General features: G+C 41.7%; 2 protein-coding genes across 2 annotated transcripts in view; one reads left to right on the forward strand and one right to left on the reverse strand.

Annotated features, from left to right (window-relative positions):
• MYLK3 (myosin light chain kinase 3) overlaps positions 1–5747 on the forward strand; it is a 37038-nt gene extending 31291 nt beyond the window's left edge. The window contains exons 11-13 of the mRNA XM_035893618.1: positions 950–1102; positions 2959–3091; positions 4096–5747. Coding sequence (XP_035749511.1) covers positions 950–1102; positions 2959–3091; positions 4096–4167 — 358 coding nt within the window. The 3' untranslated portion in view covers positions 4168–5747. The remainder of the gene's footprint in view (positions 1–949; positions 1103–2958; positions 3092–4095) is intronic.
• A 641-nt stretch (positions 5748–6388) lies between these two features.
• Positions 6389–13198, reverse strand: ORC6 (origin recognition complex subunit 6). Its single transcript, XM_009638029.2, has 7 exons — positions 13072–13198; positions 12077–12240; positions 10861–10950; positions 9603–9715; positions 8269–8340; positions 7756–7869; positions 6389–6483 (listed from the first exon to the last, which is right to left on the reverse strand). The coding sequence occupies exons 1-7, from the start codon at positions 13150–13152 to the stop codon at positions 6389–6391; spliced, it is 729 nt and encodes a 242-aa protein (XP_009636324.2). The 5' UTR covers positions 13153–13198.
• Positions 13199–14238: the final 1040 nt, after the last annotated feature.

Raw genomic sequence — 14238 nt, forward strand, 5'->3', positions numbered from 1 at the left:
CATTCTGTTAAAACCCCCAGCTTTTAGTGCAAAGGCACCTTGCTGTGCGTACAAAGTCTGTAAACAAAAAATAATGCTTTTGATAAATATGTAAAAGTTCTTCTCCCTTACTACCTTATTTAGCAAGGTAAAACGGGACAGGTCTTTACTTGGAAAAGTTGCCCAAAGCGTGTCAGAATTTCGTTTGATTGCGTTCTTTGAGGACTCAAGTTAATTTTCAAATTTGCAGTCTGATCATTTTAGTAGCTTGGACTTGGTGTGAATCTGCACAGAGGAATTAATGTTGGGTGTTAGGCCATGGGTCTAAAAAAATGTCATGTCACAAATAGGGCTAAAACTTTTCTCTGGTATCTGGATGGCGGCCGTGGATGGCTTGTCTGTCCAAAGTCTCTGCCTTCTGATGAGCTGACTTTACACCCCAGAATCTTTCACAGATGCTTTCTGTGAACTGCATACGTTTCTGGTTTAAATTTGTATGTTAGCCAAAACCCAACTGAATGAAGCAATAAACGACTGAAGCAATAAATCTGGGCTTAGAGACTAATTGAAAAAATTATGCTATTGTTCAGAATTCTGTTTAATTCAAGCCACATATGGATATGGGCCTTGATTTGTTAAAGCTCTTGAGTCCCCCTAGCTTTCCTAGCTGGGAAAGCACTGAAGTATGTACATAGATCCCCATGGAAATTAATTTCCGTGGGGATCTATTAACAGTGCTCCCTGAAATAGCTGGGTGAACTGCTAGAGAGTAGCACTAACATTACAACGCTTTATTGCTCCAAACTGTTGACTTATCTTGGCAGGGATTGAGAACTGGAACCCCCCATAGCTGAGAGTCTTACCTCTCCATAAGCCAACAATAATTGTAAAGCAGAGGATTTGTAGAAGGAAAAACACACCTTCCATATAATAACTACTCATCTCCCTCCCATTATTTCTTTTTTTTAAGGCTTAGTGGCCTGTCCCCATTCCTGGGAGAAACTGATGCAGAGACAATGAATTACGTAGTCAATTGCAGCTGGGATTTTGATGCAGAAGCATTTGAACAGCTATCGGAGGAAGCTAAAGACTTTATTTCCAGGCTACTCGTGAAGGAGAAAAGGTACCTCTTTGATCGTGAGGACTGTAGCACCTAATGGCATTAAGTTCCTCCTGGCCAGCTGTTTGGATTGCAGCCAACAATAAGAACTTACTGTGTGACATTTTTGTATGCTGTATCTGTGCTTGCTGGGAAGTTCCTCAGTGATTCAAAAGCCCTTATTTAAAAGGAAAATGTCTGTGTACCTTGACTGAAGAAAGTTGCTTTTCACAGTAGCATCAATACAGGCAGAACAGAGGAAATCAGGAAGTATGTGCTGTGTAGGAATGTCTTAAATACTCCTTCTCTGAGCAAAAGCTATTTCTATTGTTATTTTGGATTCTCACACGCCTGACACAAATTGCAGAAATGTCTCTTGAATGCCATGGAGGATAAATGGAAGTTGCAGCTGTGCAAATGTGCATTGTTCTCTTCTAAAGTGGTCTACATAATTTGGTTAGATATTAAGGAGCATTTGGGACTTAGCTCTGCATGTGGCTTCTCAGTCTTGGCTCCATTGAAATAAAAAGCAATTGCACATTTGAAACAACAGAAGAGAATGAGGATGATATTGATGTCAGGCCAGGCTATGGGGCTGGGTAAGCGAGTAGAGAAATTTCTCTCTTGCTGAGTAGTGATACAAAACTAATCAAAACAGGAAATGATGCATACAGTAAAACAGATTGTGTGTTCAAGAGGAATTCAAAGGAGTGCTTAGAGTATTAACAACTTCCAGATCATTACCTAAATCAGACAAATCAGTTCTAGTACTAATTAAATTTTGAACAGTAAGTCATATCAAAAGCTAGGAATAAACTGAACTTCAGCATATTGCCAGCAGGAGACAACAAAGGATTTTTTTCTCAGACTGTGATGATGATTTGCTATGAGACTGTAAACTCTGCTTTGGAGTCTTCCATTTTTCTGTGCAATGGGAATAAGGACTCCAGAGGGACACCATGCAAAGTCTGGTTAGAAGCTATGAATGAAATGGCTATGCAAGAAAAGGGTGGCATCAGTGAGATGCAAAGAGTAGTTGGCCCAGTTGTTCACGAGGTATATGGACAGCCTCCGCTCTCCCACAGACCAGGCGTCTTTGCCATGCTGGGACAGTAGGTCTGGCATTGTGCAAGATCTGTACCTACCGCCCCTGACTACTGAAATTGGGTGCGAGCAGACAGGAGTCATCTTTTCATCATCTTCTCAGTGACAGCTCAGACAAAGCTCAGGAGTTAGGCTTAGGCTTTTGTTTTGAAAAAAGGCAAATTAAGCTTTTTTTTTTTCCTCAACACCTTCCCCCCAAGATTTCCTCTACTACCATATATTTCTCAAAGCTTTTTGGATAGGCCTTCGCATGTGGCCCCATTGTTGAATGTTAGGGAATAAGGTATGTTTAGCTTGATCCAAGTTCAGGGTGAACAGACAACTGTGCTTTTTAAATGTGAGGCACAGAATAAGCGTGCACAGCCAGGTAACACCACAAATACGAGTTTTCTGGATGCACTGATTCTCTTAGCAAAGTTCTGCATTCACATAATAAAATGATACATAAACTGATGAACCTGTACAGCTGCTTCTTCAAAGAAAAAAACATGCCCAAAACCAAACCGTGAAAAGGCAAAATACGGTATTTGACCACAGCTCCATCAACCCACTGCAGACCCACCAGCAGCTTTCCACACCACTCACCCCTTGCACTGGGGAGTGCAGGATGTCATTAGGGTCCTATGCACTGGGATGAACAGCAACTTGGGAAGCATTTCCACTCACTTGTGTTGGTTCTTTTAAGGCAGTTTCTTTATAATGTTGAGGAGCACAGGGCACTGAGAAAATGGCAACGCAGGGAGCTGGATTTACATGGCAGATTTCCTCTCCTGCAGCTGCCGGATGAGTGCAACGCAGTGTCTGAAGCACGAGTGGTTAAACAATCTACCTGCCAAAGCCAAGAAGTCTAAGCTTCGCCTGAAGTCCCAGTTGTTGCTGCAGAGTTACATGGCTCACAGGAAATGGAAGGTAAATAGACAAAGCCTGGCAAATCTACTTCCAGAGGGAAGATCAGCTCAACACAGGCAGAGCCATTCCTTCCTTCTTTGTATATTGGCTCACTTCTGTCCACAGGCTTCTTTCTTGTACATATGAGTTTGGGAAGCCTATTTTCAGTTGTAAATTAAGTTTGTTTTTCTCCTGCAGAATGATATTGCCTCTATTTTTAGCATGTTTGGTTTCCATTTTTATTCCTCCTGATTGGTGTCTTAGAAGTTTTATGGTTTTTTTTTTTCTTTGTAAGTTCAGAGACTTCGATGCTACTTAGCTTATACTAAATGTTCTTTCTCTTCATATTGGAGATTTTTTTTTCCATTGGCAATAGTTGCATTGTTCTGTTGTCAATATGGCATAAAGATACAACATAAGGTAGTTTTGTGCCTCCCATTGCCGAGAGAAATAGTGTGGGAGAGAGAAAAAAATAGGCTTAAGGACCTTTCTGATAACCCCATGCTCCTTCAGAACTAAATTCTATGTGAAGAAGTGATAAATAAGAATTTCTATTGGAGTCTCTGTTGGCTTGGATATAGTCAATCCTGAAAGGTGAACACAGTGATCTTGTTATAAATAAGCCTGTGGAAATATAAGGAAAACTCAGTGAGGACCATTTCCTTTTGTCACTGGAGAGTTGTAAATTCCTTGCCAAGGAGTTAAACCAGAGGCTTATATTTTTTCCACTCCTGCATTCCAGCTGTTTGGTTGCAGATTTATGCACTTGTATTTTTTAAAATACGTAATGTAAAGGCATATTGTTACGCAATTCGTAATAATGCTGCCGAAGTTCACAGTACCAGCAGTCTGTTCTGCAGTCATCAGTGGTTCCCCAGTACAAAGCTGGTCTGCACTGCAGTCCACACAAGGTATGGGTCACTAGAGATAAATGGATTTACCAAGAAGAAAAATCCATATCAGCCACAGATAGGGTCCTTTCTCTCAGTTGCACTCACACTTGGACTGCTCTGTTTTGTTCACAGAAACATTTTTATGTGGTGGCTGCTGCTAACAGGCTGAAGAGATTTCAGAGTATGTCTGTCAAGCTTGCATAAGCTTGTACGAAGCATCTACCACTCTTCGAGATGGACATGAAGCCATGGAAGAAGGACTCAGTATCTTCAATAATTTCTGCCCCTTTGTTTTACAACATAAGGTTTTGGGTCTGTCCTCCTCAAATATTGTGTGTGTTAGTGCTAAGGTTCCAGAATTGCCTCAAGGAAGAGGCACGGAAATAATTTCTCAAAGCAGAAGCGACCTTGTTCTTACAAGTTTTTAGTTGTTGTACATAGTGATGGAAAAATATGGCTGTTATTGGGGCTGACTTCTTGCTGAAGGCTTTGATTCTGCAGAGTATTGTTGGTGTGTTTATACCAGAAGACACCTTGTCAGTTTTCTGGTTTCTCACACCAAGCATGGGATCTCTAAAGACTTTCTTCATGACTGATGTATGTCTTTAATTTTAGAGTACTGCCACAACAGTGGCACAGTTTTTCCCTTGGGTGCTTGTTACTTAGAACAAAATGTATCAGATATCCTTTTCTTCTGTAATTCTTTCAAAAAGATTAGTTTTTTCCCCGAAACGTGATTATGATTCAGTGCAACTACTCAGAGTCGAATGGTTTTGGTTTGTTGGGGTTTTTTTATTCTACTCTCTCCTTTAAAAAATAGTCTCTGCATAGTTGGGAAATATGAGGAATCCTGGTTTGAAGCAACTTAAGTCAGTCAGTCCATTGCTGCTTTTTCTTATGGTGAGTTGAATTGAGCTGAATTGATTGACCTTTTGGAAGGAGATAGGTGAAACTACCACAAATAAAAATCACCTAGTGACTGTGGGGTCTGTGGAAAAAGATCTCATGTTGTCCAGAAAATAAGAGGTTTCCAGACATCATTTTGTATGTATTTAAAAGTTGTGCTTCTCCTTAGCTGTGACCGCAGCCCTTAATTTTGTACGTTTTAGTTCATGGATTTTATTCTCCTCTCTGACAGTTTTAATGAAGTCTGAGACGTTGAAATGGTGTGATGTGCAAAATAGGTTTTATTGATGTTCAGTGGCAGGGAAACGGTGTGTTGCCAGACTCTGCCTTTAGCCTAGTTAGAAGGTTGAAGCCCTTTTCCCCCCCAGTTTGCTCTTGAACATTAATTTTTTCCACAATACTAATTTATTTTGGATTTTAAACTTTTTCCTGATGTATAAGGAGTTGGAGCCGCTTACAGTCTCTCAGCTAAAAGTATAACATTATTTATTAAACCTGTGGTTTCCTTTATTCCTGTTCTAGACTCTGCAATACTCAGTGTGAGTTGGATGGGCTCTTAGGAAAACCAGAAACTAACACTACTAAAACTAGCTTTCCAGCAAAGGCATCAAACCACTGTAAAGCTTCCTTTAACTTTATGGACTTCCGCATCCCTTGAATTATCAGAAGTGTTGGTCGCTAATAAAGAGGTTTGTAAGACTGGCTTACCCTAATCTAGTTATCTCTTCTCACTTTTCTCAAAGTGTTTCTCACTTTGCATAGTCCTAAATTCTGGACTTCTGCAACATTTCCAGAATTGAGATGGAGAAGAGTTATTGAAATGAAGTAATCTTGACAATGTATCACCTTCTGTGAAGGTCCACTTTTGTTCATGTTTTCCTTCCGCAGTGGTTCTGCATGCTAAGTGTGATTATATTAATTGGTCTGTATATTTCTGAATTAATACTAATAAATTCCATTGAAGTGGAACAAGCCTATTCCTCAGTTGTGGTTTAACCCCCTGCCAAACGAACCTGAAAGCATCTCTCAGTAGATCTTAATAACAGAATGCTCATGTACTAGGTTGGATTCTCTCCCATCCTGAGGACCTTCTGCTACATATTAGATCAGACTGAATGGCAGACATTTTGTTACCGGTCTTACTTAATGCAGACTAATTATCCAGTATTTTCTCTGCACATCAGGCATTTGTTTGGAGTCCATTCCCCAGTACTTACTGTTACACTTCCGAACTCTCATCTAGAACGAAATCAGCTCTTGCGAATTAAAGTGAAGTTGGCTTCAAGTGATTTCCTTTTTATGCATTGGGAGTAGAATTGAAAGGAAAATGGTCAGTAGGTTTTAATTTTACAATTACTGTGTGCTTCTTCCTCTATTTTTGTAAGAAGGTAACACACAGATGCTCTCTGCTGCCTTACACGTATTTCCTCTCCATTTGCTACAAAGAGAAGGTGCATCTGGCCAACAGGATTACTATTTCATTTCTAATATAAAGAAATCCCTTTAGATTCTGCAGCCATCACATGGTTCTGCAGTACAATGGAACCCACCTCTGCAGCCTTAATGGGTTGTTTGACCATGTCCTGTGCATTCTGCTTTGGAGCCTACAAAAAGCTAAAAGGAAGAAACCACAGGTGACCTGTGAGTCACTGGAACAGCAAGTATGACAAAAAACTGGCCCCATGCATTGATATCTAAAGCAGTTAATAATATCAACTATTGTAACCCTGGTGTGATCAGTGTCACCCAGGTAAGCAGGGAGTATGCACAGCAGTGAGGAATGTTGGCAAGCCATTAAAATAGGTGAGAAGAAACTCAGGCGAGGGCAGTGTTTCAAATCAAAATGCTCTGACATGAGATAATTTACCTTGCTTCATATGGGCACTTGAGGTTTTCTGGGTTGTTTTGAAATGAGGGTTTATGAAAGTTAATTTCTCTTTGTCCCTTTCTCTTGCATGTTTTCTGCCTGGGATGTGCAAAGACTTGGATTGGTCTTATTATAGTTACACAAGCCCTGTACTGCTAAAAGTAAAGATTTTCCTTCAAAAAGTAGTTAACATAAATTGTAGTTTGAGTAGCTGGGATGAAAGTGTAGGACCACAGAAGCTGCCTCTAAGAACTACAGTGCAGAGCACTCTCTCATCTTCCTTAAGTTTATGACTGCAAGATGCAAAAGAACTATTACCCAAACAAGATCCTTGTCCCCTGGATAGCTTCCTTCTTAAAGCAGACATCTCCTGTATATTTTTTATTTTGTGTTCTAAGGGGTTATATAAGACAAGTGCCCAGATACCATAATACAAAGTATTTCCTTCCAGTATTTTTATTGTTTCTTGGAGTATTTTGGATCCCTTACAAGCACAAGAGACTTCAGCCCCATACAGGTCACAAAAATAAGTCAAATTCAGTGACTAAACAATATTTCTTAAACAGTAAAAAAAAAAAAAAAATCAGTCTTAATTCCTCTGCTGGTTTTGCAGTTTAACAAGGCACCATTAATCCCTTCCCTCTTTTTCCACTGACTACTTCCAGCAACGGGCCCAAGAGCATGTAAGTTATAACTTATTTACATTTAACACAGCATTAGAATGTTACCTGCTTCTTGCAGCAAGAGAACAAAGCTATTCTACCACCTAATGCCATAGCTGCTCAGGTACCAGCCTGGTGGGTAGTCAGACAGGCTTCTTATAAAATCACCTCAATTCTGGTGTCATTTACTAAAAATAACATTCTTAAATACCTAAAAACCAGCTAATATTTATCAGTGGGCTACCAGGCAGCCATCACTCACGCTACTGGAACTCTTGTTAAAGCAGAGGGAGAGTTAAAATTACGAGCAAGCAGCAGTTACATTACTAGGTGGCACTACAGAGACAGTGCTCCTACTTTTCTCTTGTGCCTTCACAGCGTTTTCCAGGATTTTCTTTTTCCATTCTTCATAGTCTTGCTTTGTTTCAGTCTTTGGCCGTTTACATGGCATCTCTTCATCATCTTCAGATTCTGTGAGAGAAGGAAAAAGTCCATGACAGGCCATCATGGGCAGTATGTTGCTGGGAATAACCATGGCAGTGAGCAAATGTACAGACTCAAGCACAAGGTCTGTCACTGTTATCTAATCCTGCGGTTTGCTGCTCCCCTCACCTGCTGGAATAGTCACCTCTTCACCTCAGTGTCTGAATGGAACAGTCATCCTTAATGCTACTAGGACCACTCAATATAAACACCACTGTCCTTCTGCTAGGTTATCTTTGTCCTTTTGTTAGCCAGTGGTTTGCAGAATGGAGTAAGCTACTGTGAACTGAATATTACGGCATATTACACAATTAAAATACTAAGCAGCAATAATGCTCAGAACTGCTCTGGTGAGGCAATTTTAGTTCACAGCTAAACACAACTTACCATCTTCCATCTCACAGTGTTCCAGGTTGTTCAGCAAGCTTTCAGATGTCTCTGCAGCCAGTGGAACATCTTCTAAAAAAAGAACTAAGTTGCTTTACTTCTGAATGGTGTTTGGGGCTGCAATAGTATTTTACATGCAATTCTTTGACAGCAGTGCCACCTTCCAAAAGTATTGTCTCCCAGTCAGAGCAGTTCCCTGGTCCAGACTGATGCTCAAGCTGTACATGCAGAAGTGCCAGCACACTCAAGGGTCGCACAGACTGGATGGCTGCTTTAACTAGCGCTGCTGCTGCATTTGTAACTCAATGATCCACCATCTTCATACCCCAAAACCACACTGCTACCCGTCTTGATTACTCAGGCAGGATTTTCACTTATTTCTTCCCCCTCTATCCCATTTCCACGCTTTGTATTATAGATGTCCACAACATGCGGGGAGCTGTCCATGTATACAGATGTGCACTCTTCCCCGAACTGATACAGAAACTCCCAGCTGCCTTTAGCTGCTTTAGTGGTGGGGTAAGGTTCTGGGTTTTTTATAGGGCACTCCACTATGGGAAGGTCCATGCCTAGGGAGAGAGCAGCAGCTTCTGGTTTGGGTTCAGGCAGCACATTCCAGAAAACTTCATGATATGAAGTGTGAAGACAGGGTGAAGCAGGGGTACTATCAGTGGGAGAGTAAGAATGAAAGCCTGGGAAAGGAAAAAGGAGATAAGTAGCAAGGCGTAGAGATAGAAGAACAGGAAGGCGCATATTGTATTTCAATCTTCCTCCTCCACCAAAAGGAGTGGAGAGAGCTGTGGGTTCAACAACGGGCAAGAAAGATTCCTCATGTCTGCCCACTGTATGTGGAGGGATGGTGTCAGGTAATGGCTGAATTACTACCAGAAGAGCAAGGCTTAGGCTTGTTAATCCTGCAGTGGGGGAAAGGAAAACACAGAAGTGAGTCAATCAAAGCAAGAGAGGTAGCAAGATCTTTATGTTAATTTGTGTGTCATGTTGCCATGTTGACAGGATGGAGAAAGCAAGCAAGAAGGAGGAACCCAAGATAAGTAAGGCAGTAAGGGAATAAATTGCAGCAGCAGAGAATGTAAGGAGCAGTGAGCATTTCAGAGAGAGGAAAATACTTATTTTTGGCCTGTTGTGACTTCCCCGGAAGCAATGACTGTGACTGGGAACTGGGCTCTAAGAAACATGTTGGAATGGATGGGCAGGTTTGGCTGGTAGGGGACAGCTGAAAATGATCAGAATGAAATCACCAGTGGAAAAGGATGGGGCACTGTGGGGCCAGATGATGGGTATGCTGTCTTACAGGGATAAAGCCAAAAACTTACTGCTGAGTTGCTGGCTCATCTTCTCGAGCTGATTGCACAGCCGGTCAAATATTGCTTTTTTCACCCCAGATGTAGCCAACATTTTAGTTTTGTCCACTTTAAGCTTCAAACACCTACAAGAGAAAGTTAAGTTATCTCTGTACAAAGCAACACTCCAGCAATTATCACTCAGGTGGGGTGACATTTACTGTACCAATGCTGCCGGTGAGAATGAGGAAGGTAGGCCTGAGTTTTTGTCCTGTCTAATACTTGTCTCACTCAAACAAATTTGCTTAAAAAATAGACCTCTATGTTACTCTGTCAATCCAGCTAAGGAATTGAAACTTGAGGTTAGTTCAAGTTACACAGGGAAATTCAATTAGGAAAAGGTACTTTTCAGATTTTGAGGGAACCAGGACAAAATCCCATTACTGCAAAAAGCTGAGTGGGATCCCTGTGTCAAAAGAACGTGGCAGGAGCTGTGCAACTACACAGCACCTGAACTGCTTCATAAGATTGTTACAAGGCATAATACTGAGAGGGAAGATATTTGCATGCAAGCAAGTTCTTACAAAGGGCTGGCTGAATCAGGTGCTCCTGACACCTATCTTCCAAGCTGATAGAGGCCTACAGCTATTAGAACCATCTCCCAAAGGTTAGAGCACCTTGTGATTGAGCAGGGCTTAGGGCTCTACCTTCTTCAGAATGGCTGCTTCTTAGTGCTCAGAAGTAAGCTAGCAGCCATTCTTGCACCTTGAGCAGCATCTCACGAAAAGCCAAGCAACTTTTTGCTTTGTGCCCAGCTCAAATCTATCCTGACAATGAAAAAACCAAAATCCTACTAAATCTGAAAATGTTAAAAAGGGATTATGCTAAGCTGGTTAGGCTGAGAGGAAGGGGGGTAAAGCACAAAATACTAACAGAAGTTTTTCAGCCACTTCCATGGGTATGTCCTAATGGAATTACCCATGGCATCCAATTACACACCAGGGAAGACAGGTTTCATTTATTTTAGGATAAGTAACTCAAGATCCTCTTCTGCATATTTGATATAATACTTATGCTGTCCTGAAGGCAAATGCAGTGTAGGTTGGAGACTTCCAAGGAAGGGGTGGTTGGCTACAGCTGTCTCCATTCCAGCAGTAGGGCCAGCAGGATGTGCTAAGCAAGACCCTTCAGACATACTGAATTAATCCGCTGCTTACATTGTAAGTGCTACTTCTGTTTGGTGTCTCACTAGGCGTTTAAGCCCATAAAAGATCCCTCAAGCCATACTCACCTGCATGCAGTAAATAGTGCAGCTGTTATAAAAAGTGGTTTTGAGAAATCAAGGTCTGTTTGCTGTGCTTCAGAGAGGCTGGATTCATACCTAAAGAACAACAATAAGAGTGATAATTGTATAGTGCATTTGCCTCAAATGAAGCTGTTGAAATTAATTTGTCACATGGTACTCAGCAGTTGAACAGGTCTCCTGTTGGATCACTCAGTCTTTTGCAACCCAGTCAAGCAGAAACAGCTGCTACTGGCTGAGAAGAACAAAAGAGAAGAGGGAAAAGAAAGGGATTGGGATCACCTCCTCTTTTTGAATTAAAGGTATTTTAAATTAGGGATCTGGATCAAGGCATGTCAGTAAAATCTATTTCTTGTGCTCCCCATCCACACAGCACTTTTATCTCTACATTATATAATATAATGTATATTTGATCTACATTATATCTAAAAGTTACAATGAGATACTTTACATAAATCTGTGCTATAATAGAGGGTAGAATTATAGTTTCTTCATTTCCTTTAATATGTATATTACACAGATGAAGGCTTAAATATGGAAAATGATGTGATGGATATGCAGCACTGAAGAATTTCATTTTTTTTTTGTTGTCTACTTGTTCCCAGGTTTATATTAAGCATTGATAAGCATACACAGCCTTTGTTCACTGACCTAACAGTATTTAAACATGTGCTATCAGGGTGAGAGCACTCCAGAACAGAGCTTTTCAGTGATTGTTCTTGTTGAAGTAGATTGTACAGAGTGCAAAATTTTAGTTAAATCTGTTGAATCTCCATTGAGGTGTTCTACCTATTATTTTTACAGGCAGAGTAACGTACATTTTAAGAGATTTGCTTCTCCAAAAGGGAGGATTTCTTTCTACTGAGCATTACTTCTGAACTGTGACATGATCAGCAGTTAAATGGAAGACAGTGTAATGCTACAGACAAATACAGGGACTGAGAGTCCTCTATTTTTTACATTATTCCCAGTTGAAGAACTGGGACTCAGACAGTGACTTACTGAGATTCACAGATTAACACTTTCTAACATGTATGCTAAAAAGTGGCCCAGATAAATGGCTGGATTATCAGTGCTAAGAACTCACCTTACCTCTCCAGTCAGTGGGAGATACCTGGCCCTTCCAACCGTCAAGTTTTTTACACATCTAATGAACAAAGAATCTTACTAGTGGCTACCAGTGTGCGCACAAGAGCTTCCTCACCTCTGTAGTATTTTTGAAGCGGTGTTCACTGCCTCCGTGCAGCAGAATTGCACAGCCAAGTCTCGCATTCCCAGTCTGGGGTTCACCTCTAGCAAACATTCCAAAGACTTCATGGAGCTCTGGTAGGTAGTCTTATTCAAACCGGAGAGTTTAACAAAATAGCTCTTTCAAGAGGACAAAGACAAACCCCAAGTATTAGAAAGATTCCTTCCCAACATCTTAATTCAGGCAACCAAAACAGATTAGGGAGAAACTACACACCACCATAAAATTAAGTTCAATTGCTATATTAAACAAATCTCTGCAATGAATTATGTAAGTTTTGACTGCACACAGAAAGATTAACCAGTTAGGAATGCCGCATCTTTTAATGCAGTGCTGGTTTTAGACCATTTTGCTGGGAGTAGTTTTGTCTTTTCCATATGATATGACATGGCCCTTTTATCACAAGGTGGTTAAAAACAAAGGTAACTGAGATCTGGGCAACTTGAAGAGATGAGCAATACTTTCATGCTGCTCCTCATGGGGTCAGATCCAATTGAATTCTCCTCTGTCTGCAAACAGATAATCATGAACATCTACCAGACACTATCTTGGCAGCTCAGTGCTATTTACCCAGTAGGTTTGCAGATGGAGGTTTACAGGTACCACTGTAGAGAGGGATTCCTTGGAGCCACTGCTTCCCTCCCACAGTAAAAGGGACAGATCTTAAATTTAACATCCTTGCTGGTAGTTTATTTCTTACTAAAAAAGCTGAAACTTTAGCAAAGCAAACTCGACTTGTGAAGTGCCTATGATACTGATCTCAATTTGACCTTTTTCAAACTCTGAGTAGTGAAAGCTCTAATGCTGTGTCTAGCAGCATGCTACTGCATCTAGGGTAATGTCAGTTATTACTATCCCTTTCCTGCTCCCAACATACACTATGCAGAACAATGATTTTAGTGGACTTACAGAGAAAGCACCAGCCAGCCAAGGTATATACTCTATCTTACTTTGTCAACTGGTTGTTTCATGAAACTAGCTGCTAGGTCCAGGCACATCACAGCACTGCTTGTCGCTGTCATTTGAGCCATTAATCCCGTGCATTTCACCTCGGATAGCCGCAGATACTCCTCAGCTTTTCTGCAAAACACCCAGCATATAAAGCCCTTGTTAACAAAACCACAGTTACAAGGCATTAAGAACAGCAGGACAGGAACTGACCCAAGGTTTACCTACTCCAGCACCCCAGCTGGGGCAGTGGCTGCAGCGCATGCTTCAGGAAACGGGTGCTAACCACATAATCACAGAATCGCAAGGGCTGGAAGGGACCTCGGGAGATCATCTAGTCCAACCCCCCTGCTAAAGCAGGTTCTCCTAGAGCATGTTACACAGGACTTTGTCCAGGCGGGCTTTGAATATCTCCAGAGAAGGAGACTCCACAACCCCCCTGGGAAGCCTGTTCCAGTGCTCTGTCACCCTCAAAGTAAAGAAGTTTTTCCTCATATTCAACTGAAACCTCTTATGTTTCAGTTTGTACCCATTGCCCCTTGTCCTGTCGCTGAGCACCAGCGCAAAGAATCTGGCTCTGTCCTCGTGACATCCACCCTTAAGATATTTGTATGTGTTGATGAAGTCCCCCCTCAGTCTTCTCTTCTCCAGGCTGAACAAGCCCAACTCTCTCAGACTTTCCTCGTAGGGGAGGTGCTCCAGTCAGTTCCTTTATCATCCGTGTTGCTCTCCTCTGAACTCTTTCTAGGAGTTCCTCATCTTTCTTGAACTGGGCAGCCCAGAACTGGACACAGCACTCCAGGTGGGGTCTCACCAGGGCAGAGTAGAGGGGGAGGATAACCTCCCTCGACCTGCTGGCCACACTCCTCTTTATGCACCCCAGGATACCGTGCATGGGGTTCAACCTCCCCAGGTGCAGCACTCGACACTTGCCCTTGTTGAACTTCATCAGGTTCCTCTCCGCCCAACCGGTACGGCAAACACGGGGTAACAGTGCCCTTTCTCCAGCAATTCGCAGCAGTAGCTTTGCATTTCATAGCCTGCAGTGGCTGTTTCATTAATCGCGTATACCTTAAGGTCTGTGACTTTTTTTTTTTTCACATCGACCAGATTCAAAGGAAGAAACCGACGCCAGGCTGGCACTGCGGGGGCGCGGGGCGGAGCTTGGT

Source organism: Egretta garzetta, unplaced genomic scaffold (assembly GCF_000687185.1).
Source record: "Egretta garzetta isolate BGI_Z169 unplaced genomic scaffold, ASM68718v1 scaffold354, whole genome shotgun sequence".
Taxonomy (NCBI): Eukaryota; Metazoa; Chordata; class Aves; order Pelecaniformes; family Ardeidae; genus Egretta; species Egretta garzetta.

Coding starts and splice junctions, on each gene's coding strand:
- ORC6 (XM_009638029.2), bottom strand. CDS start 13,152: ATGGCTCAAATGACAGCGACAAGCAGTGCTGTGATGTGCCTGGACCTA. Junction 12,241..13,071: donor TGAAACAACCAGTTGACAAA/GTAAGATAGAGT, acceptor TCCTCTTGAAAG/AGCTATTTTGTTAAACTCTC. Junction 9,716..10,860: donor GCACTATTTACTGCATGCAG/GTGAGTATGGCT, acceptor TTTCTCTTGTAG/GTGTTTGAAGCTTAAAGTGG.